The 25,593-nt window shown below is 35.6% G+C and overlaps 1 protein-coding gene across 2 annotated transcripts in view; it reads right to left on the reverse strand.

The window, feature by feature from the left end:
* LOC143248573 (inactive tyrosine-protein kinase transmembrane receptor ROR1-like) overlaps positions 1-25,593 on the reverse strand; it is a 103,526-nt gene that overhangs the window by 38,732 nt on the left and 39,201 nt on the right. The window contains exons 2-5 of one of the 2 annotated variants that reach the window (XM_076497037.1): positions 17,380-17,495; positions 13,201-13,259; positions 9,267-9,578; positions 7,142-7,259 (exon numbers count right to left, since the gene is read on the reverse strand). In XM_076497037.1, coding sequence (XP_076353152.1) covers positions 7,142-7,259; positions 9,267-9,578; positions 13,201-13,259; positions 17,380-17,414 — 524 coding nt within the window. In that variant the 5' untranslated portion in view covers positions 17,415-17,495. Of the gene's footprint in view, positions 1-7,141; positions 7,260-9,266; positions 9,579-13,200; positions 13,269-17,379; positions 17,496-25,593 lie in introns of both variants that reach the window. The other variant, XM_076497036.1, reaches the window with a different exon arrangement.

Consider the following 25,593-nt stretch of genomic DNA (forward strand, 5'->3'; position numbering starts at 1 on the left):
GGGATATACCTTTGTTCGCATATTTGTTTGCATGTTCTTCCGTTTGTCACCGTGATAGTTTAAAATGAACAAAGGATGCAGAGATTAGGTTTCCTCCGTCAACTCAGTATCACAAATATACAGGTGACAGCGGGATTAAGTTAAAAATCACAGATCAAGGTTCGATCCCCTGTGACCTTACCTTAAAACTCTTAGATCTTTAAAATAAAATATTACTTTGTTTTTTTTTTTCGATATCATCTAAAAGGATTATTCAATTTATACCAAAGACGAAACCCTGTGATAGGGTTCTGAATTTTGTAACAGTCAATATATAGTGGTTTAAAGTATTATTGACTGTTTACCTTCCTTATTATACTCATTACTTCAATGTAAATCAAGGCAGCATATAGCTCCACCAGAAATACAAACTTATGTCTAATGTGTGATGTTACAATTATCTTTAGGGTTAAAATTAAACATGATTTTGTTTAGTTTCGGTTTCTTGAGTTGTTGAAAGGGTATATCTGTTCTTTCATAGGATATGCTGCCCTTTAATTGTTGTTAGTAGTTTCAAATAATACAGGACTGAGAATTTAAACTTCATAAAAGTTGTTTTGGTTTTCGTAACGGATTTTCCATAATTTAGCTACGCAGATTTCGAAAATAATATATTTCTCTATCAGGTAAGGTTTCTTTTTTGTTGTTGTTTACAAATTGGGAAGAAAAAAAAACTCTTACTTAAATCAAATTATTATTTTGTTTATCACAATGAAAATTTTTTACTGTCATTTTTGGGTTCTAGAACGATCGACAAGACTCTCACGTCGAGATTGGTCTAGAGAAATCTATAGCTAGTGGTTGTCAACATTTTAAACATAAGTACTGTAGAATACGTAAACATCTTAAGATACTAAAACCATCGCAGGCCTGTGTAATTATTGTTAATGTTCCTAAGTAATTATTTGAAACTCACTAAGTACAATTTCAAACCCACAGAGCGTGTCATACTGATGCCACTTTATATTTTAAGATATCCTGAGCGAAAGGTTATTAACCTTAAATTACTGACTTATTTTTTAAACGTCCACTACCGGTGTGGTTTAAATACCGTGCAGTCTTCGTGCCTTCTACATCACAAGTGTAAGTAAATAGACCAAACAAATAATTTTTATGTAATAAACAGTGGGATTAATTGCAATGCGTTTTTTGTTGTTTTTTTGGGGGTGGTGGGTGGAGGCTCGTACGTCATCAGGAGCATTGTAATTATCAAGAAATTTGATACTTAAATAGTTTAGGTAAGCTGTAGTCCTATAGTTAATAAATAGCTGATTGTGGTTCTAGCTTCCAGGTGGCGCTTTAGTTGCGAAAAGTTGAAAAAGAGAATTTTCCCACGAATCAGTTCAATGTAGTTTAAAAGAAAACAGAAAACAAAGACATTGACCGGCAGTATAATATAAAAATAAACCTATATTAGTTGTGAAACACAAACAATTACCTTCCAATTTCACAAACACCAGAACTATACGATTACTGACAACACGTGCATCATAGAATACTAACAATAAGAAAAGAAAACAATATTTTAAGTTTTTATTTCTACTATCGTAGAAACGTTACTTTAGGTCGAAGTTAGGCTCATAAACAGTATCAACCCCCACAGCAAAAATAAAGTTGTAGACAAAAGCTGACACTTTTCACCAATAGGTTATAATACATTTAATAAGCAACTCATAGGGCATTGGTAGTCGACCCTTGGCCCCCTAGGAATCAATCTGAGAACCACTTGAATCCTAAATGTGTTTCATACATACATCTCGTTTTCATGACTAGTAAAGGAGGTCTTGAGGCCCCTGAGGGTGTTTAAGGGTCGCACGAATTACTTTAAATACGATAGCAACGGACTAAAGAGGCAATGTATTCCACTTTTAACAGCCAGAACACGCTTTTAAACATGTTTACATTACATTACACACATGGACGTTGTAAAAAGAGCCACAACATTCTAATACTATCATTCACGAGTTGGCGAGGATGTTTCGACTGTAGGTAATATTTCTCATATGAAGGTGACCTACACCTACTGAATATAAATACCAAATATAAGAACATAGGAGGTGCAGAAGAACTGAAACACAAGAGAATTGCAGTTACAAGACGAATGACATTATGATGACGAAATCAGCACGGTATCCTAAACGTCATCAGAACGGATGTCTTTCATAAATACTAACCCTTAATTAACTGTGGTTTTGATGTACATAGTTTGGTTTGTTTTGAATTTCGCGCAAAGCTTCACGAGGGCTATCTGCGCTAGCCATCCCTAATTTCGCAATGTAAGACTAGAGGGAAGGCAGCTAATCATCACCACCCACCGCCAACTCTTGGGCTATTATTTTATTAACGAATAGTAGGACTGACCGTCACGTTGTAACGCCTCCCCACGGCTGAAAGGGCGAGCATGTTTGGTGTGACGATGAATGTACACAGTTATCTCAAACAAGTTCTGATCTGTACAGTTGTCTCACACAAGTTCTGGTTTATATAGTAATCTCACATAAGTTGTAATCTATACAGTTTTTTTATAGAAGTTGTAATATATATAGTTTATGTATAGTTATATAAATATATATAGTTTTAATATGTATAGTTATATAATGAATGTTTTTCATAACTACTGATACACGAAATCATTTACTCTCCTGCAAGATCGCTATATTTTAGTTGATTTGCTTCAATGACCATTTTATTAAATATATATTTATATATCAGTTCCAGCTTTTGTAATTTATTTCCCCATTAAAATTTTCTGTCCCCTTTACGAGTGGAAAAAAAAGTGGCTACAACACTGATTTGAAACTAGAACGAACCTACCAGTGTATTTAAAACCAGAACGGACCTACCAGTGTATTTAAAACCAGATCGGACCTACCAGTGTATTTAAAACCAAAACGGACCTACCAGTGTATTTAAAACCAGAACGGACCTACCAGTGTATTTAAAACCAGAACGGACCTACCAGTGTATTTAAAACTAGAACGGACCTACCAGTGTATTTAAAACCAAAACGAACCTACCAGTGTATTTAAAACCAGAACGGACCTACCAGTGTATTTAAAACCAGATCGGACCTACCAGTGTATTTAAAACCAAAACGGACCTACCAGTGTATTTAAAACCAGAACGGACCTACCAGTGTATTTAAAACCAGAACGGACCTACCAGTGTATTTAAAACCAGAACGGACCTACCAGTGTATTTAAAACTAGAACGAACCTACCAGATTATTTAAAACTAGAACGGACCTACCAGATTATTTAAAACTAGAACGGACCTACCAGTGTATTTAAAACCAGATCGGACCTACCAGTGTATTTAAAACCAAAACGGACCTACCAGTGTATTTAAAACCAGAACGGACCTACCAGTGTATTTAAAACTAGAACGAACCTACCAGATTATTTAAAACCAGAACGGACCTACCAGTGTATTTAAAACCAGATCGGACCTACCAGTGTATTTAAAACCAAAACGGACCTACCAGTGTATTTAAAACCAGGACGGACCTACCAGTTTATTTAAAACCAGAACGAACCTACCAGTGTATTTAAAACTAGAACGGACCTACCAGTGTATTTAAAACCAGAACGAACCTACCAGTGTATTTAAAACCAGAACGAACCTACCAGTGTATTTAAAACCAGAACGAACCTACCAGTGTATTTAAAACCAGAACGAACCTACCAGTTTATTTAAAACTAGAACGGACCTACCAGTGTATTTAAAACCAGAACGAACCTACCAGTGTATTTAAAACTAGAACGAACCTACCAGTGTATTTAAAACCAGAACGGACCTACCAGTGTATTTAAAACTAGAACGGACCTACCAGTGTATTTAAAACCAGAACGAACCTACCAGTGTATTTAAAACTAGAACGAACCTACCAGTGTATTTAAAACTAGAACGAACCTACCAGTGTATTTAAAACTAGAACGAACCTACCAGTGTATTTAAAACTAGAACGGACCTACCAGTGTATTTAAAACCAGAACGGACCTACCAGTGTATTTAAAACTAGAACGAACCTACCAGTGTATTTAAAACTAGAACGAACCTACCAGTGTATTTAAAACCAGAACGAACCTACCAGTGTATTTAAAACTAGAACGAACCTACCAGTGTATTTAAAACTAGAACGAACCTACCAGTGTATTTAAAACCAGAACGGACCTACCAGTGTATTTAAAACTAGAACGAACCTACCAGTGTATTTAAAACCAGAACGAACCTACCAGTGTATTTAAAACTAGAACAAACCTACCAGTGTATTTAAAACCAGAACGAACCTACCAGTGTATTTAAAACTAGAACGAACCTACCAGTGTATTTAAAACCAGAACGAACCTACCAGTTTATTTAAAACTAGAACGGACCTACCAGTTTATTTAAAACCAGAACAAACCTACCAGTGTATTTAAAACCAGATCAGACCTACCAGATTATTTGAAACTAAAAAGGACCTAATAGTTTATTGGAAACTAGATCGGACCTACCAGATTATTTGAAACTAAAAAGGACCTAATAGTTTATTTGAAACTAGATCGGACCTAACAGATTATTTGAAACTAAAAAGGACCTAATAGTTTATTTGAAACTAGAACGGACCTACCAGATTATTTGAAACTAAAAAGGGCCTACTAGATTATTTGAAACTAGATCGGACCTACCAGATTATTTGAAACTAGAACGTGGCCGGCATGACCAGGTTAACTTAAGACGCTCGACTCGTAATCTGAAGGTCGCGGGTTCAAATCCCAGTCACACCAAACATGTTCACCCTTTCAGGTGCGGTGGTGTAATAATGTAACGATCAATCCCACTATTCATTGGTAAAAAAGTAGCCCAAGATATGACGATGGGTAGTGATGACTAGTCGCCTTCCATCTAGTCCTACACTGCTAAATTAGTGACGACTAGCGAAGATAACCCTCGTGTTGCTTTGCGCAAATTTAAAAAAAAAACAACAACCTAGAACGCACCTACCAGTTTATTTGAAACTCGAACACAGCTACCAACATTTAATATAATTGTTGGTTATATGTTGTAGCTTTGGAAGACGTTAAGGCTTAGGTTTCCAACACGCATATAGTGAAAAATTGGTAACTTTCATTTCTTCTCAAGTTCTTGCTAAATATTTGACTATGCTTCAATATACGCGAATAAAAAATACTAAAATCATCAATTATGTTTATCTAAAGTATGCCTGTCAAGTCTCATAATGGTAAAGGCAAGAAACTCCTAAGCCTAAAATTCATACATTTACAAAACTTTTACGCTAGAAATTGTATAAAATTCTCGACAACAAAAAAGGAAAGGAGTTAGTACTGCAGGCCAAGTAACTCTATAGTTAACGTAATAGTCGTCAGGGGGACATTTACTCAGTCAATATTCACACACAGGGCCCAAGAAGTAAATAACAAAAAGAAGTTAGGGCTAGAAATTTAAAGCAAAACGAATCACAGCTGAGCCTCGCTGATTGGTTCCTAAAATATCAAAACCAGGATTTTCTTGTGGGATTTTTCTTTTCTGTTATTGGTGCATGTCTCTTAGATACGAGCACGTAAAACTGCGTATGTTATAACGTCATCTCTATGATGAATAAGTTAACTTGAAACAAATATTCATGGCAGTTTAAAAAAAAAATGGATGAAGCCTACTCATTTAAGTTCGTGTCTACGTCAAAGTTATACGTATGTAAATTCCTGTTTGTAAAGTAGACATACTAACATTACAATCTGTTTGTTAACATGCTGTATCTGATTGGATAGCAGTATACTGCTATATACTGCTATCCAATCAGATACAGCATGTAGGTGTAAACAAACAGCTTTCTGAAGGGTATTTATTTCTTGCAGCGTAAGTACAAATATGGAATACTTATCCTGACCATTAACTCATTTTTAGAGTATGAACACCGGTAGCATGGGAACTTCTTTTTACCAAAAGGAAATCATTTCAAACAACCTGAATTTGACACATGCTACTTGCGCATGGATGGTATTGTATCCAGTTACGTAGGAAACGGGGATTTGGACCCCCCTTCCCCCCAGTTTTCACTCTGTCTCAGTAAAAGTGCATCAAAATTATGAAAATTACCCTCAAGAAAAGGAGGAACAAGCGCAAAATTTAATCCAGAACCCCCACTCCCAACTTTCGTCTCCTGTACCTCTGGTTATTAAGTAGCTACATTGTGATACTCGGAAACATATCTACTTTTTTATAAAATTTTATCGAATTAAGTTTTGAAACTCTGAAGATAAATTATGTTAATATAAAAAATGAAAATTATACGTTAAATAGTTTTACAATAAATAAGATTTATTAAAATCAGGGAACAGCTGTGGTTGACATCATATGATGTTAAGAGTAGGCAGGCGACTGGGGTTTATATCATCTCATGCAAGCGTTTTGGGCGCCACATTTTGAGTGACCCGCCGCAATTATTCGCGAATTTGTGGTTTGATTTGAGTTTCGCGCAAAGCTACTCGAGGGCTATATGCGCTAGTCGTTCCTAATTTAGCGGTGTAAGACTAGAGGGAAGGCAGTTAGTCATCACCACTCACCACCATCTCTTGAGCTATTCTTTTACCAACGAATAGTGAAATTGACCGTCACATTATAACGCCCCCACGGGTGAAAGGGTGAGCATATTTGGTGCGACAGGAATTTGAACCCGCGACCGTCGGATTACGAGTCGAGTGCCTTAACCACCTGGCCATGCCAGGGCCTGAATCTTTGTGCATGGGATAGTAGGCATATTTACAAAAACCGCAAGCTACGAATGAAATACGTTATGATTGAACTGAGGACACTGGTTTTTGCTGTAAATTTGTCAGCACGTGGACATGATGTTGTTTATTTGTGGTTCAAAACACCTCTGAAAGATTGTCTCTCAGAACATGAAAAAACAAAAAAAATTCAATTACAAGCTTTAAAACATCCTAGAAACAATGCTTATGTGGAAGTAAAAGCAGCGAATTTCTTCCTACCTTAGATCAAGGTAAAAATCCAATAAAAGAAACATCCGGAAATCCTTTACAGAAATCAAAAATAATTTTACAAGTAACAATAAAAAAATAGTAATAAATCCAAGTATTACCTCTTTCCTAAGCCTGGGAAATGTGGTAACCCACCAGAAAAATTAGGTACTGACACTGGTGGTCGATGTGGAAACCCACCAGAAAAATCGGGTACTGACACCGGTGATCGAATGACACCTGGAAGAAATAGATCACGTAAAATAGAGCAATGGCTGTTTACTTAGATTTGTTTGTTTGTTTGTTTGTTTGGGGGTAAAAGGCAGAATAAAAAGTTTTAAAACATTTCTTTTGGTTTATAAGAAGGTTCGTAGAGTCTGCGTTTTCCAGAATTTTTAATATGGAATTCTATTACTTTTCCGTTAAATTATAACCACGTTGAAAAACGCATAAAACTTGGAAAGCGGTTGTCGTATGTGAAAAGATGTAGTCCTACTTACCTTGTGTCTTTTAGCAACTCACATCACATGGATGCTTTCAGAAAGAATGTCTATTTCACATAATGTCACGTTTCGGTGTTTAAATCTTACTCAAAACATGTAATACTCTGAGTACGTGTGATCTGTTTTACTTCAACAAAATATACGACGTTGAACAGTCACAGAGCAATAATAATAATATTTTTAAAATATTTCTTTGTTTTCAGCGCAAACATGCCCAAAAGACTATCCGCGCTTTATCCACCGCTGGGAATCGAACTACGGATTCTGCCAGGATAATCAAATGGTGAAACTGAGCAGGTGGTGTACACTCACTGTAAGTGCTTTCTCAGGTTTTTGTGTGTTTGTCAGGTGTACATTAAACATTGCACAAGAAACAAATAATTCGATCTCAGAAACAAACCAAAAGAGTGCTGGTTCTTCAATACTATTTCTATCAGGTCATCCCATAAGTAATGTCCGAAAATTTAATACAGAAAGTGCATCGTTATTTCTGTCTTTGTAGAAGGTTTAATAAATAAAATATGTGGTAAGACGTATATAAAAATATTCAGACAAATACAACAAACTAGCCTAACTCCACTTTATCAGATCATTAATCAAATAAACCCTTATGAAGATGGATGTGTCTGAGGAGCATATTAGTCATATAATACTTTATGAGTTTAATGAAGGTAATAGTGCAGTATAAACTAAACAAAACATTAAGGTCTTTATGGTGCGGAGTCTCTCAATGAAAGAAATTGTCGAAGGTGGTTTCAGAAGTTCAGATCAGGTGACTACAGTTTAAGTGATTCGCTACATTCAGGTTGTGCTGTTGGGTTTAATGATGACTTGCTGCTGGCTACACTTGATGCAAATTGTGTTGTAACAGTTGTAGAACTAGCACAGAAGCTTAATTCAACCCATTCAACAGTTCACCGTCATCTGCAACAGCTTGGAAAAGTGTCAAAACTTGGAAAATGGATCCCCATGATTTAACAGAAGCCAACCTTAGAGCAAGAGTAGACATTTGCACTTCCCTGCGCTCTCGTGAACGTACTCACCTTCTTCAGACAGGTTAGTAACTGGAGATGAAAAATGGATATATTATAAAAATGTTACGCGCCGCAGACAATGGCTCAGTGCAGGTAAACTGGCTAAAGCAGAGCCCAAAATGGACCTCCACCCTAGGAATGTCTTGTTAGACGTTTGGTGGGATATTGTTGGTGTGATCCACTTTGAGTTGCTGCCACTCAATGTAACAATTACATCAGACTTCTATTGTCAACAGTTAGAGCACTTGAATGTTGCACTGAAAGAAAAGAGGCCTGCTTTGATCAATCATAAAGGTGTTGTGTTACACCAGAATAATGTACGGCCCCATACAGTAAGGATCACATCTGCAAAGATTGAAGAACTAGATTTGGAAAAACTTCCATATCCTCCTTATTCTCCAGACCTTGTCACATCTGATTATCATCTATTGAGGATACCAAAGCTACCCTCTCTCCACTATTTTCCTCCAAACCCCATTAATTTTATAGAAGTGACATTCAGAAGCTTGTGAATCGTTGGCAGGAAGTAATTAATAATAATGGAACAAACATTATTGATTAAATAACATTAAAAGCGTTTGAAATCCTTTCTCTTTTTCTGAACCTAAAATCCGACATTACTTAAGGGATGACCTGATATAATAGCGTATTTTTAGTGTTTACAATTTAGTTGTTGTACTTGAGTGTGAGTTAAAAAAAATGATACAAACCCGCGTTAACCTTTAGTATACCAGTCGTTTCAGCAACGTTTTTTCCGCTTCGTGCTTCACATTTATAAAACGCAGAATCCAGAGAGTCCAGATGCAAGATTCGTAGACGGGAGCTCACGTGACCTTCTCCGTGGTCCGAAGATCGTATGTCCACTCTTTCTTGACCTTCTTCTAATGGAGCTTCATTCTTGTACCATTTGATTTGAGGGGTAGGGTGACCATGAAAACCACACTTCATTTTTACGTTTCTTCCAAGGTCGCGTGTAATATTCACCAGAGGTCGCTCTACTCGGATAAAAGTAGAACTGGGCCCTTGAATATCAACAAATATAAAACAGTATTTTAACTTAGAAATATTTGAAGGGGGACATGTATATAAATACACACGTACATATATATGTATATACCTTTTACGTGTAAAATACAAAGAACGAGAAAAGTAGCCTGTAAGAAGACGGATGTTTACTCTGGCCATTAAGATCAATCTTCATGTGTCGTGTGTTATTCCTGAACAGCCGTAATGGAAAATTAAAAGTACATTTGAAGTTATATTCGTTCGAGTGAGATATAAAAAGTCCTACATAGACTGCGCCATACATCGTTTATCCATAACTCGCTGTCTCTCTGTTGTCGGGATTTGGTTGTTCATGATCCTCTGGTGGTAAATAAAAGAACATTAGTCTGTGAATATAAACATGCGCAGGAGGGAGAAAGTTGTCCAGAACTTGCTCTTACCCCTTTCAAGGCCATGTCCATGTAGGCAAGCAAAGTAACATTAGATGCAAATAATACACTTTCTATGTTTTGTTTAGATGGCATACAGTATCTATAACTCTTAGAAAGAGTTTCGTATGGTTTGAATATCGCGACAAAGCTGCACCATTAATTTAGCAATGATAGACTAGAAGGAAAACAGCTAGTCAACACCACCCAGAGCTAACTCTTAGGTTACTTTTCACCAATGAATAGTAGAATTGATCGTATTTATAATGCCCTCGCAGCTGAAAGGGCGAGTATGTTAGGTGGCGGACATACGAAACCATGAACCGCAGATTGCGAGTCGAGTGCCCTAACAATCAGGTCTCGTGAATAAATTCCTGCCATCTGCATTCTGTACAACTCAGAGAATCGAGCTCCATATTTTAACATAGTAAGTCCATCAAACTACTGCCCGGCCACTGCGGGGGGGGGGGGGGTGTCTCGAGAGGTCATAACGCCGAAGTTGTTGTTTTTTTTATGAATTTCGCGCAAAGTTACAAGAGGGCTATCTGTGGTAGCCGTTCCAAATTAGCAGTGTAAGACTAGAGGGAAGGCAACTAGTCATCACCACCCACCGCCGATTCTTGGGCTGCTCTTTTACCAAAGAATAGTGAGATTGGCCGTACATTATAACGCCCTCACGGCTGAAAGGGCGAGTGTGTTTGGTGTGACGGGGATTCGAACCCGAAACCCTCGGATTACAGGTTGAGTGCCTTAACCATCTGGCCATGCCGAGCCGAAAGACATGGAAGGCAGTACAAACAACGGTTAAATACTGTAGTTTAGGGTTCATCTCCTATTTTGATGTAAAACATTTGAATTTTATAGTTCAAGATATTTGCGTACAACACAATGTTAGGACAAGATCAGTTGTTTGTTTTGTATCTAGACTTCACAACTAAATATTTTTCAAAAATGTCTTGTTTCATATTTTATTTTCTCCTGTAAGCCATACGTAAAAGCAAAGGAGAATACGTTACGTTATGTCAACCACACTATAGCTGCTATGTCTAGTGTAGACGCGGCCTTTTGTCCACTACCAGGTCTTATCAGGTTAGCTAGAATACTATCTATATAGTAGCGATCTAATCGATATATGGCCCGGCATGGCCAGGTGGGTTAAGGCGTTCGACTCGTAATCCGAGGGTCGCGGGTTCGAATCCTGGTCGCAACAAATATGCTTGCCCTTTCAGCCGTGGGGACGTTATAATGTGACGGTCAATTCCACTATTCGTTGGTAAAAGAGTAGCCCAAGAGTTGGCGGTAGATGGTGATGACTAGCTGCCTTCCCTCTAAACTTACACTGCAAAATTAGGGGCAGCTAGCGCAGATAGCTCTCGTGTAGCCTTGCGCGAAATTCAAAAACAAATAAATAAATAGTCTATATATATAAACTGTTGCATTATATAGAAATACATTACAGAGTAAAACCTGTCTAAGCTGGAGACTACATAGGGCGGGAACCCGTACAAGCTAGAATATCAATATTGTGAGCATTATCTTAAGATTTCTCTTATAAAAGACCTTCTATACGGCGGAACCTGCGTAACGCTGACGACAAACTATCTTTCACCTACCAACAAGTAGGATTAAAGCCTGAGTAAGGTGGGAAAATGTTTTTGATTAAATATTAATTTCTTATTTAATTAATAATTTGTTTAAACATGAATAAATTCTCGAACATTTTGTTACAGTAAGTATTGGTTAAATATATTCTGTTCTTTTTTCTGCCGTTATTATTCCAGAGGTCGCTATTCAAAAAAATGATTGATTGTACTTTTGGTTGAATTTACTGATGGAAAACTAGAGAAACCATGGGTAATAAGTAAAAATCCGCGCTGTTTAAAAAATTTAAGGAAGAATCAACTTCCTGTGGAATGGAAAACGAATAATAAAGCGTGATGTCAAGTGCTATATTTGAGGAATAACAAATTAAACAAAAGAATGGAACAAGAAAATAGGAATATTCTACTTTTCCTAGATAATGCAACTTTCAAATGTTCGTTTAGTCTTTCTACCTCCATGTACAACATCAATTCTACAGCCACTAGAAAACAGTATAATAACTTTATTCACAAACGTCTTACTTCTCTTGAGTCAAGTGAGTACAACGTTCCGCTCAAAAATTGTGTAAAATTAAGGAAATACATGTTTACTGTCTAAGCTGGAAATTTTACTCGGTCCCGTGCGATTCCGCCTTAGACAGGTTTTACCGGATAAAAATACCCCCTACAGCAACAGAGAGCCTATGTAATTGTGACAAAAATAACAATTAATGTGTCTCTTCTGCAGTGACAAGGCACACATGCACTCAAAATTGTTGTTTCTATCATGTATCTACGGCCTTGTGGTTAGGGCACATGACTCGCAATCCGTAGGACAAGGATTCAAATCCCCCTCACCAAACATCCCTTCTATCCTTTCCTTATGTAGTAGCTAGAGTGCCCGTCCGTTGCATAAAAAATATGTAAATTCATGATTAATAAAACATTATTTTATTACTTTAAAAGTTGCTTCCTTCATAGGTAATTGTAAAAAAAAAAACAGAAAGAGAGAAAAAACGCCCACGAAAAATGCAAAAAACAAAATGTGAAAGTGCATGTTTATATGCATTGACCCAATAAACCATCATATCATATCTGGTGAACGTCCATCGACAGGAGTCGAGGTAGTATTATAAAAACCGCAAAATCTAAAATGCATATGAGCTTAATACCAATTTTCGTGAAGATTCATCCACACCCTGCAAAGTAACTACACAGACATACAGCACACAGAACTATTATATTTATAGATTAAACAATTGTTTTTAATAGTTTATTTCCACTTGGGACATATCCAAATGATAATACACCGTCTAACTCTGCAATGAAAATAACCTGTTATTTATGGTTTGAACAGTTTGGAACCGCCATATTCTACAATATTTCAAGCGATCGTTACTCCCTCTTTAATAAATTCAACAGTTTTTTTGTTAAACAGAACTAAAAATGATATAAGGCCTAAATTGACAACAAAAGAAAAAATACGAAGCAACAAATACTTCGTATCGCAAATTAAATAACCTAGAACAATCGGGTTTTTCTCTGTTTATTTTTTTATCAGTGAAATATATGAAAATATAAAATAAACTCGAAATATATCTATATAGATGTACAGTGAAATAAATCTTTACCTTTGTCTGATTTCTCTTCCTCTGGCTGAGATGTCGAGGAAATGTCATCTTTTTCCATGCTGAAAAAACTGTTGTATAAACATAAACGTAACCCACAAAAAGTAGTAAATACAAACATTTACTTATCCAGACGAGTAAGCACGATTAAAAAAAAACATGTAAAATTAATACTTTTTTACAATACAATTAACATGTGATATAAAACACACTATAGGTAATCCACCGCCACATTCGAACACCATTATTTAGTGTTATAATTTTCCTACCTTAAAACTACGTCTCCGGGGAAGTAGTTTTGAAGACGACTTTTTTTTCCCCAAAACGGCAATAAAATATAATTTCTTTGTCAAAAGTAACACTATGTAACAAAATTTATACTTTTTCTTGTTCCTGGACAGAAAGTGTTATTTCCTAATTGTTTATGCTTAAAGTAAATGGAAAAGACCTATTTTTCTCTTCAAACTTTGCTTTTGTGACCTGGGTAATGACATTTTCAAAGTCATCCATTTTCCAGAACATACCAGGTAGATTCAGTGCTGAGTAGCTAAATAGATAATTTTCTCGAACTTACAAGAATTTTCAAGAACTTTCTAAAATGTTGTAGAACTTACAAGAATTTTCTAGAATGTTGTAGAACTTGCGAGAATTTTCTAGAACTTTCCATAGTAACATATATACAAGGGCTCACCACTTCAGTTTGTTTTTTTAATTTCGCGCAAAGCTACTCGAGGGCTATCTGCGCTGGCCGTCCCTAATTTAGCAGAGTAAGACTAGAGAGATCATTATCACCCACCGCCAACTCTTGGGCTACTCTTTTACCAACGAATAGTGGGATTGACCGTCACATTATAACGCCCCCACGGCTGAAAGGGCCAGCATGTTTGGTGCGACCGGGATTCAAACCCGCGACCCTAAGATTACAAGTCGAACGCCTTAACACACTTGGCCATGCCGGGCCCCTTAATTTTAGTTCTAGCTGCCTAAGTGAACACATAGACCTATCTGATTTTATCAGATATGGCATCAAGAAGCTTCAAGCATTCTCCAGACGCATTCTGCTAGGTATGTGGCCAATTTATCAAGACAAGAGCAAAAAAGTACTCTGTGACAGCATCTGCTAAAATGTGTAAAGCCCACAAGGCATATTTCGGCATGCCCGTCGGGGATCAAGATAAACCCTGGGCACCTTATTTTGCCCGCGAACACTGCAAAAAAACTCTAGAAGGTAATACGTACAGTTTTTGCTTGCTTGAATAGTAAGATTTTATATTGTACAAATTTTAAAATTTAAATATATTTTAATTACTTTTTGTAATTTCCAATAGTACAGAAAAATATCACATATAAAATATTTTGCATGACCTCTTACACATTAGTTGTGGATAAAATAAATTTATTCTTCATAGCAATTCTATTTTGTTCTTTTGCAGGGTGGTACACAGGGGAAAAGAGAGTTATGAAGTTCGCTATTCTAAGAATTTGGCATGAACACACTGACCACTAAAGCAATTGCTACTTCTGCATGGTGGACCCTTCGAAACGTCGGACTGGCAAGAATGCATCTGCTATCATGTATTCGGACCTTCCATCATCCATCGCCCTAATGCCACAGTGTCCTGAGCTCCCTGTACCCACTCCACCAGAGAGAAAGCAGCCATCCTCAGAAGAGAGCAGCAAATCAGAAGAGAAGATAGACGTTGAAGGTCCAGATTACAATTTCAGAGGGGCAGCTGGTGAGAGAAAACCATACTACCCATGAAGTAATCACAAGGCCGAAAATTATATGGAACTGGTTGGGGGTCTGGTGAAGAACTACGGCAAAATGGGCTGCGGGACGTCCCTGACAATCCATATCCTTGACGCTCATCTTGATAAATTCAAGGAGTACATGGAAGCATACTCAGAGGAGTAAGGCGAGCGATTCCACCAAGATATACTGGAATTTGAACGCCACTACCAAGGAACGTATAATGAAAACATGATGGGAGACTATATTTCGGGGCTGATACATGAAAGTGATTTACGTTACAGTCGCAAATCTCGAAAAACTACTCACTTCTAAGCATTTTTGTTCATTTTTTACAACTTTAGTATACATACATGTAAATCTTGAATTATATGTTGTTTTATTCAGACCTTATGTAAATGAAAATGTGCAAATTTGCCCGTTTTTACATAGAAAATAGGTAAATTTCTAAATTTAATTATCCATGTCACAAAAGCAAAGTTTGAAGGGAATAATGGCCATTTTCTGTACTTTTACAACATAAGCAATTACGAAATAACAGTTACTATCCAGGAACAAAATTTGTGTTACATAGTGTAATTAAAACATACATTAAAGATTTATTTTAAAAATTCGTCTGTAACTGTAAATTAAACTACTAACTATATTCCAAGAAACACTCTATCAATGAATACTATATTAAACAGTGACAATAGCTTTAGGGTAGTAGTGAGATAAACGGACAGTATTAATTTTGGGTAGTACAGGGTTGATAAGGGACAATGGACGACATTTCAAGAAACGACATTGTGTAGTAGTAGTAGTGTCAACGGAAAATGTTCCAAGAAACAATGCTTTGGAGTCGAAGTGGAATGAATAATGAAAATAGAAAAATATTCCAAGGAAAAATAATTGTGGGATAGTATTAAACTACTATGGGCTATTTGTGCTCTGTCCCACAAATCGAAACTGAAATTAAAAAAAAAAGTTACTCTCGGATAAAACAGGAGGATAAATGGGATTTAATCCAGAACCCAAGAGCTCCGAGAGTACTGATCCGAGTCCTGGAGGCCGGCCGTAATCATATCGCTGTAGTGCACATCCCCTCGCTTCGCTCTGTCAAATAAACCTGGCCTCCTCCTTCCTTTAATTTGACTTCTACACTTCTGTGTGCGTATTAAAAGTATCTTACCCGAAAATTAAAAAAACGTATATAATATAATGCATTTTAGTTGAAAATAAAACAAAGAACCCAAACACTTGTTTTAACAATCCGCGATGACGAGAAAACCCACTTGTAAAGAAAATTATATATGTAAAAATAGCTGGTATGAATAGAGAAAGCACTATATAGAGGAGCAAACAACGTTTCGATCTTCTTCGATCATCGTCAGGTTCACAAAGAAAGAAAGGGTTAGTGACCGATAGCTGATCATATGTTTGAAGGCGGTTGTGTAATTGAGTGTAGGAATGCAGAGGGCGTGCTCAGATGTTGGATATATTAATTGGATTAATTAGTTCGATTAATAAATATAATCCAACATCTAAGCACGTCCTCTACATTCCTACACACTCAGTTACACAACCGCCTTCAAACATGTGGGCATCTAGCGGTCTGTAACCCTTTCTTTTTTTGTGAACCTGACGATGACCGAAGAAGATCGAAACGTTGTTTGCTCCTCTATATAGTGCTTTCTCTACCCATACCAGCCGTTTTTACATATATAATTTGTTTTAACAATCTTTTTCATAAAGCTACACAAGGGCTGTCAGCGCATAGCCATACCTGTTATACTAAGAAAGAAGGCAACAAGTCCGCAGCGCACCCAACGCTAAGTCTTGGACTGATCTTTTTGAATAGTGATATTTGACTGTCTCCCTTATAGCGCACTCACGGAAGACGTTTGTTGCGGCAACGGAATACAAACCATGAAACCTCAGATTCAGTCTGAGCACGCTAACTACCAGATCTACACTTTGTTTTGACAAGTTTTGTTACAATATTATCGTTTGAATTACAAATTTTCAACGAATAAATACTTTTAAAAAGAAATACTTTATAATTTTTTTTTTCGCATGCTCTTTTCAAAATTTATGTTGTATTTGAGAAACTTCTCAATTAATCTAAACTAGCAAATATGTAACAGAAATCTTTAAAAGTTAAATATATTTTTAAAGGACGCGAGCATAAACGAATTAAAACATAATAAGTTATGTGAAACTTCAATGCAATAACAAATTAAAATTTATGTTAAGAAAATAAAACAATCAAGTTACATCTCTGTTTCATCTGTTATATTTAACTTTACACAACTTGAGCGAGAATTATTTTACGCATTATAGTAACCTTCCTGTTACAGTTAATCAATAATTTAGTGTTTTAGTTAAAATATCCATACAGTTTAAATCAAACTAAACATTATACTTATTTTAAAACAGTAGGGTTAACTCACTGGTCCTTCAGCTCTTCGTCTGCCAAATCATCCATGAACCCAGCGCCCTCTATCTCACTTAACTTTTTTTGATAGCCATATGTCACTAGACTGAGAAGTATGTTTGTGACGAGTCACTGAAAAAGAAAGCACAAGTTATTCATAAATATAATTAAATTAAAAAAAATAACTATTGTTTTTACACATTTTTACCTGTTGTTTACGTCACAAATGTTTTGCAAGTGGTTGAGTATAAAAACAAAATAAAAAATAAATGGTTGTAAAATGTATTCTTATTTATTGATTTCCTACGTTTAAATTTACAACAGAATACAATATATATATTTTTACACTGCGTAATTCACAAAGAAATATTTTTTGTTTTTGTAGTTAAACACAAAGCTACGCAATGGGCTGACTATTTGTGCTCTGCCCACCACGGGTATCGAAGCTCGTTTCTAGCGTTAGAAGTCCGCAGAGGGGGTGAAGACGTTTAAAAATGAAATATAAAAATAGAAGATAATAATAAAACAAAATGTTTAATTACTAAGAATAAAATTGCAGTACCATAAAGATTAAATTTCCTACTAATCCTAAAAATTATCTATTCATTTCTCGCTACGCAAATTAATAAATCGAAATTTATTTTAGCTATTCAGTTACTATACGCTGGTTTTTTTTTTCTGAAAATCGAAAAAAATGTCCAATACTTTGTATTAACTCTCTAGACCATTTTATCCTATCATAATGACAGAAAATATAGTTAATATTTTTAATGCTTAATTACATACAAACTACGACGTCATCACAAAATTTGGACCGTAAATGTGTCAAGAAAGCGGTTTAGCCCTAAACGTTGTTTAAAAGTCACTGAAACAGCACTATATAATAATAAACAAGAAAGCAAAATATTTAGTCACAACAATAATATCTTGCTACATCAGTTAAGTAACACAATTTCCGTTTTTACTTATAAGCTACTAAAAATATAACCATGGCCTAGGTATACAGTTCAGAAACAACGAAGATATTAAATAATTACTTCGATTGGTCGAAATTGATTCCACCTATAAATTTTATGAAGAACTAAACAGAAGGTGAATAAATTCACAATAAGCATACAACTCAATTAGGGTATTTCTATTTTAAAGCAAACAGTTAAATAGTGTTTATTACAGATTTGAGAGCATGAACAACTAAAGTAACTATAATTCAGTGTCCCTGACATATTAAGTTTATTTATCAAAATAATCAGCATGCACGTTTTGCTTCGTAGCAAATAAAGTAAATACCCGACTTTATTCCCTCGAAAGGGTTCGAAGGTCGCCCGGAGGGGTTGCCTGTTTTAATCACTCGCGCCACGATACAGTGGTATGTTATCTGTTAGTCAGTCAGTATACACTAAAGTAACGTCACATAAGGGATTCGTAACTTTGCAATTTGCACTTTCAAGACGAGAGTGAAATGTGCACTCGTCATAAATCAATAGAATAATTACGTTTTATTTCGGCAACAACAGAGTAATAAGATATAAATAAGAAATATATATAAGAAATAAACCAAGAAATAAAGATATATACTTGTTGCTCTTAATTTTCGTTTTATTTACTCTTGAAACAGAACATTTTCGGAGACTATACAGAAATACATCTAATCTAGCTATTATTTACACACCAAATTACAAACTTACAACCAATAAATGTATTATAAAACTGCGTTTCAAAAACCTGCTGACAGTATCTAGAAATATCAGAAACTTCTCGGATTGTATCAGACTCTAACACATGTGAGCAAGATACACAAACTTAACGGTTATTTGAGGATTTAATTCATAACCCTTTAAATCGAGTAGGATTTGCTTATTTACAATTGCAGCAGCTTTGAATCTAACTCGTCTAGTAATTTCAAAATACTGAGTTCACACACGCTTAATGGTATAGACAGAGTTCAATACTAAAACTAGAGCTGCCACTTGATGGCGCTACAAACACATACCTCAATTCAAAAACTACAAAAATGTGACGTTATCATCTCTTCTAACTTTAGTTTCTAAACAACCTTACTTGGTAGTTTCTGGACTATTTAATTTAGTTTCTAAACAATCTTACTTGATAGTTTCTGGACTATTTAAATTAGTTTCTAAACAAACTTACTTGATAGCTTCTGGACTATTTAATTTAGTTTCAAAACAATCTTACTTGATAGTTTCAGGACTGCTTAATTTAGTTTTTGGACTATTTAATTTAGTAGTTTCTAGACAATTTACTCATTCCAATTTGATCAACAAACAGTTATAACAATACGCCAACATTGGCAACAGACACCTTCACCCAAGCTAGAATTTTAGTTTCACATTAAGCCTACACTTTTCTACAGGAATAAATACAAGTAACGCATACTTGTTGTTTAATATTTACACAAATAGCCAGCATTTGTAGACTATGCTGTGACACATCATGCCTTCGTAAAATTACCACAAGAAAATTAGTTTATCAACCACAAGGTTGATGACTTACTTTCGCTTGCAGCTAGCAGATTTCATAAATGTGTAAAAAATCTAGGCATATGGCCAGCAGCTGTAGACATTGTCATACCAAACGTTGGCTTTCATAACATAGTTAGCCTAGCATGGCCAAGCGCGTAAGGCGTGCGACTCGTAATCCGAGGGTCGCGGGTTCGCGCCCGCGTCGCGCTAAACATGCTCGCCCTCCCAGCCGTGGGGGGTGTATAATGTGACGGTCACTCCCACTATTCGTTGGTAAAAGAGTAGCCCAACAGTTGGCGGTGGGTGGTGATGACTAGCTGCCTTCCCTCTAATCTTACACTGCTAAATTAGGGACGGCTAGCACAGATAACCCTCGAGTAGCTTTGTGCGAAAATCCAAAACAAACAAACATAACATAGTTATTCATGGAATATAAACTTTTAAATTATGACATTACATAAGTTAAAGATATAAAATCTTAGCATTAAAGGTTCTTACGTGTTATAAGTGTTATTATAAGACGTTATTGTACTCTTAATTTTAATAACGTTTCTCTGTTAATAATCTGCGACCAATTACAGACTTTGTTGTGAAAGATAAGTTAATTATGTTCTTTGACATATTATTTAATTGTATCACATAACATTTTATTACGGACATATATAAAATTAATTTAATCAAGAGATTCTACACTTACAAATGATCCCTCTAGAAGTAAAGAACTTTCAAAACTATTCTAAACCAATAATTTTATTTTTATTAATTTAATCGTCTATACATTGAATTGTAGAAGACTCATTATTTTCGATGTTTTTGTTAATTACCTATTAAAATATATGTAAAAAAACATTATCGGGAACAAATATATACACGCCCGGGGGGTCAGTGTTAAATTTAGGTACTTAGAACGCTAAAACCCAGAGTTAGTTTCCCGCTATGTGGTTTGTACTAAAACAAACATAACTAGTAATGTTTGCTTCTCACAAAATTGTTCAAGGACTATCTACATTAACTGTTTCTAATTCTGAATCGATAGGCTAGAGGAAAGGCAGCTAACAACACCCACCGTCAACACTTGGGCTAATCATGTCTGACTGAATAGTGGAATTTGGCCTCTACTCAAAACGCACCAACGGCCTTAAAGAGTAAAACGTAAATTTTCTTTTCGCGATAACGGTAGTCGAACCATGAATGCGCACATCCTTGGTGAGGTACACTGGGCCACGTTCCCCCCACCTCACGCCCCCATAACAAAAATTGAAAAGGAAATGTGTCCGGAAAAGAAAAAAAAAACCTTTAGCAAGAAAGCATAATAATAATAATAATAATAATAATAATAAATTTATTAAGCAATAAATTAGACACAAAAAATCAAATATCAATATAAAACCATCAACAAAGAGTTAACTCGTCCTGTGATGGTTAAACACATAATAAAGTAAAATCAAAACTTACAAAATCAATATAAAGTTCCCAGAATATTATCATCAGTATTTAAGATCCATTGTTTTAAGTATTTCTTTTGATTAACACGATTAATAGAAGATCTTATACTATAAGGAATAAAATTATGAATACGAGGTGCCAAATAAAGATATTGATGAAGTGTAACTGTTTTACGTGGTGTGGGTACATTAATTGGAAAAAAAGATTGAAGTCGTGTAAAATATGAAGTGACTTTAAAAGGCCTATTAAAAGAAACATGCAATGTAGATAAAGCTAAAAATATAAATAAAGTTTATCATATGAAGAGGGGAGTTAAATTTACTGAAATCGGTATCAAGCCTATGAGTAAAAATAAGAGAGAAAACACTTTTGCAACTTGTGAATAGGAATTAAAAAAGTCTTATATGTGCCACCCCAAATTGAAATACAATATTGTAAGAAAGATTGAAAGAGAGCATAATATACACTTAACAAAATATGATAAGGAGCACAATGACTAAGTTCAAAATTAGCATAGAACTATATTTTAATTTATTAACTAAAGAATTAATATGAAATTGCCAATTTAATTTTCGATCTAAAATAATTCCTAAATATTTAACAGAGGAAACTTGAGTCAATTTGGGACACTTACAATTAGGGTAAGTATAACAATCACTAGAATGATAAAAAATAGAAGGAAAAGCTGGAATGACACCATAAAGGTTAAACTGAAGAAGAAAAGATTTAGATATATTTAAGGATAAGTCATTACAGAAAAGCCAATTTTTAATTTTATTAAGATCACTAGAAATAATGGCTTCATTAATTAAATTTGGCTTACTATAAACAACAGCAATATCATCGGCATAGGCTTGGATATCTCCAAAAAACTGTTGGTAAAGAATATCATTTATATAAATGATCAGATATTCACCCTATTATACCTATAATGAAAGATGACCAGTGAAGGTCAAACGTTATTCTCTGCTTTATTTAGTAAAAGTGTTAATACTCATACCAACCGTCTTGAGACTGGTTCGGTTTGTTTTGAATTTCGCGCAACGCTCACGAGGGTTATCTGCGTCCGTCATAACAAGTGTATTTGTTCCGTGAACATAAGCCTAAATTATTATCTCCACACCAAAGAAAGGAGAAACTTTCATCTTCCAAAAAGTTTGTCTTGATAAATTACGGGAAGTTTCTTTATTGTTATAATGGTTCTCACGTAAAACAGAAAATTTCATAATTTAAAATAAATTTGCGGAACGAAATTTGGAACAAGATGTTCCTCTGTTTCTCCCAATAAATTAAAAATCTATTTTTTTTTTACTTTCTTTTCTCCCACTTTAAGGCCATTCAGATCTCTTCAGGAATTCACTTCAGTGAAACTGGACTAATCAGAGATGATTTTCAGAAATACCTTCCAAGACAGAACAAGAAATTCCGTGAAAATGACATTTAATAAAATGGTCGGTACTTATCCTAATCATATAAAACGCGCACGTGATAGACGAAAAGAAAGGTATGACGCAACATTTTCTTCGTAAATCATCGTCTTCTTTACAACCCCGTACAAAGGCGTATATCAAAAGTGCCTAAAGACAATTAATTGTACACATGTGGCGCTGTTGTCTCTTACGTGTTTAGTACCATTGTTGTTGTTTTGAATTAAGGCCCGGCATGGCCAGGTGGGTTAAGACGTGCGAGTCGTAATCTGAGGGTCGCGGGTTCGCATCCCCGTTGCACCAAACATGCTCGCCTTTCAAGCCGTGGGGACATAAGAATGTGACGGTCAATCCCACTACTTGTTAGTAAAAAAGTATCCCAAGAGTTGGCGGTTGGTGGTGATGACTAGCTGCCCTCCCTATAGTCTTACACTGCAAAATTAGAGACGGCTAGCACAGATAGCCCTCGAGTAACTTTACGCGAAATTCAAAGAAACAAACAAACAAACTGTTTTGAATTAAGCATAAAGCTACACAATGGACTATCTGTACTCTGCCCACCACGGGTACCGAAACCCGGATTTTAGCGTTGTAAGCCCGTAGACATACCGCTGAGCCACTAGGGGGCGTTTAGAACAGAACAAGAAGGTGAGCAAGGAAAATATCACTGTAGTTCAGAGTATGCTAACTAGAACAGGAGTGCAAATTTAAACTTCATAAAAGTTGTTTTGGTTTTTATTACCGGATTTTCTATAATTCAGCTACGCAGATTTCGAAATAATATTCATTTGTTTCTATCACATACGTTTTTTTTTTACAAATCTGGAATGAAAAACTTACTTAGATCAAATTACTGTTTCTTTTACCACATTGAATATTTTTTTATTATTATGTTTGTTAACAAAACAACAAAAAAGTGAAGAAAATGAAAGAAAATTGATCTCTTTGGGGCCCGGCATGGCCAGGTGGTTAAGGCACTCGACTCCTAATCTGAGGGTCGCGGGTTCGATTCCCCGTCGCACGAAACATGCATACCCTTTCAGCCGTGGGGGGCGTTATAATGTTACGGTCAATTCCACTATTCGTTGGTAAAAGAGTAGCCCAAGAGTTAGCGGTGGGTGGTGATGACTAGCTGCCTTCCCTCTAGTCTTACACTGCTAAATTAGGGACGGCTAGCGCAGATACCCTTCGAGTAGCTTTGCACGAAATTCTAAAGAAACCAAACCAAACACTGATCTCAAACAAGTATACGTTCTCGTTCATTCTGATTTTTTGTGTTTTGGTCTTTTTTTTTAACGTATTTCGTTATGACGTTTTGTAAAACACCTATACGTGATGGTGAAAAATGGATGTTTTCTAATTCAATGTACATGAATTATTGTAAAAGATGTAAAAGTTTCAACCCATCGCAGGCCTGTCTTATTATTTTTTCCCTCTTTCTCTTCCTTTGGTTTATGAAGTACTAGCTGAGTATCCGGTTTATACTGGTTTGTTCTTTACTTACATGCTAATATATTGATCTAACATAGTTTGGGTGTAACTGTGAGAAGCAAAGAAGAAAAGATTATGAGTAGACAAGCAAATGAAGGCTCCACGAATGAATGATCATGGATGGGATGATTTGAATGAGAAACATCACTTTTAATCGCACACTACCAAAAAATTCGGGCCTTATCAATTTGGTCGTCCTGCTTGCCAAAAATTGTCATATTGGTCTCTCTGGCTTCAAAATGGCCTCTGAGGCCGCGGCCACATAACTCGCACAAAGTTATATCTGTACTCCGAGTTTAGACCTTGCAGTTTTAAAAACGTAGCCGTGCATAAGAAACAGGTCTACAGAGAAATACATTTGTGCTGATGTATAGATATACAGACTAGTGTAAAAACTTGTCCAAAAATGAGAGAAAACCCAAACTATTGTTTGTAAAACAAGCAACACGTGAATAAAAGAAATATAAAATTTCCTTTTCCCTGGACACACTATGTATTACTTCTGAATCCACTATCTATGAATGTTACACACTGGTACCATTATATAAAAGATTAAAACATACAATGATGACCACGTGACAGCATAAACACCTGTTCTTCTTCTGAGGAAGAGTCGTCCTCTATACACAACTGATATCTTCAGTCTGTTTTAATAAAGGCTTTTTCATATTAACTTCAATTTCTAACTTAATTTTCACAGAAGTCTTCCCGGCTTTCCTATTCAGATCATACCTATCTTGACGTCATAATGATGTGGATGATGTGGTGTCCTTGAAAAGCTTTTATAGAGCAGAAAAAGTGAAGAAGTTTAGGAGCTATTTGTGCCTACCTTAATAATTATATTGAACTAAAATGGGAACGATCTATAAAAAGAGAAAAATATTAAAGGGTAAAAGTGGAATTAGACTTGTGTAGCTCACAAAATTCAGAGAAATCGAGCGTAACCGACTGATCAATATTTGGCTTTTATACATAGCATCAAACAACCTCAATCACTGAGGGTTCAAATTCGGCATTAACTATGTTTCTCTGTTGTTAAGCCCAAAGCTATACAATAGATTATCTGTACCCTTCCCGCTTCGAATATCGAAACACAATATTTACTGTTTATAGCTCCAAGACGTAGCAATAAATCAGTAGGGGTGCATTACTATGTAAACGTCGTGTTTTATTACTGGTTGTAAAACTGGTTGTAAGAGTTTAAAACGTCGTTGTTTTAATTTCCGAAAAATCCAGCCGCGAAGAAACAATAGATACATAAGAATCCATCGAATCTGGACATCACATTTTGATGAAATAATTATCGATCGCCATAGTAACAGTATATCACATCCTTGTGCACGTGTGTTCATTACTTGGTAACAATTAGAAAAAAATATTTTAATC

The sequence above is a fragment of the Tachypleus tridentatus genome, chromosome 4, assembly GCF_004210375.1.
Source record: "Tachypleus tridentatus isolate NWPU-2018 chromosome 4, ASM421037v1, whole genome shotgun sequence".
NCBI lineage: Eukaryota > Metazoa > Arthropoda > Merostomata > Xiphosura > Limulidae > Tachypleus > Tachypleus tridentatus.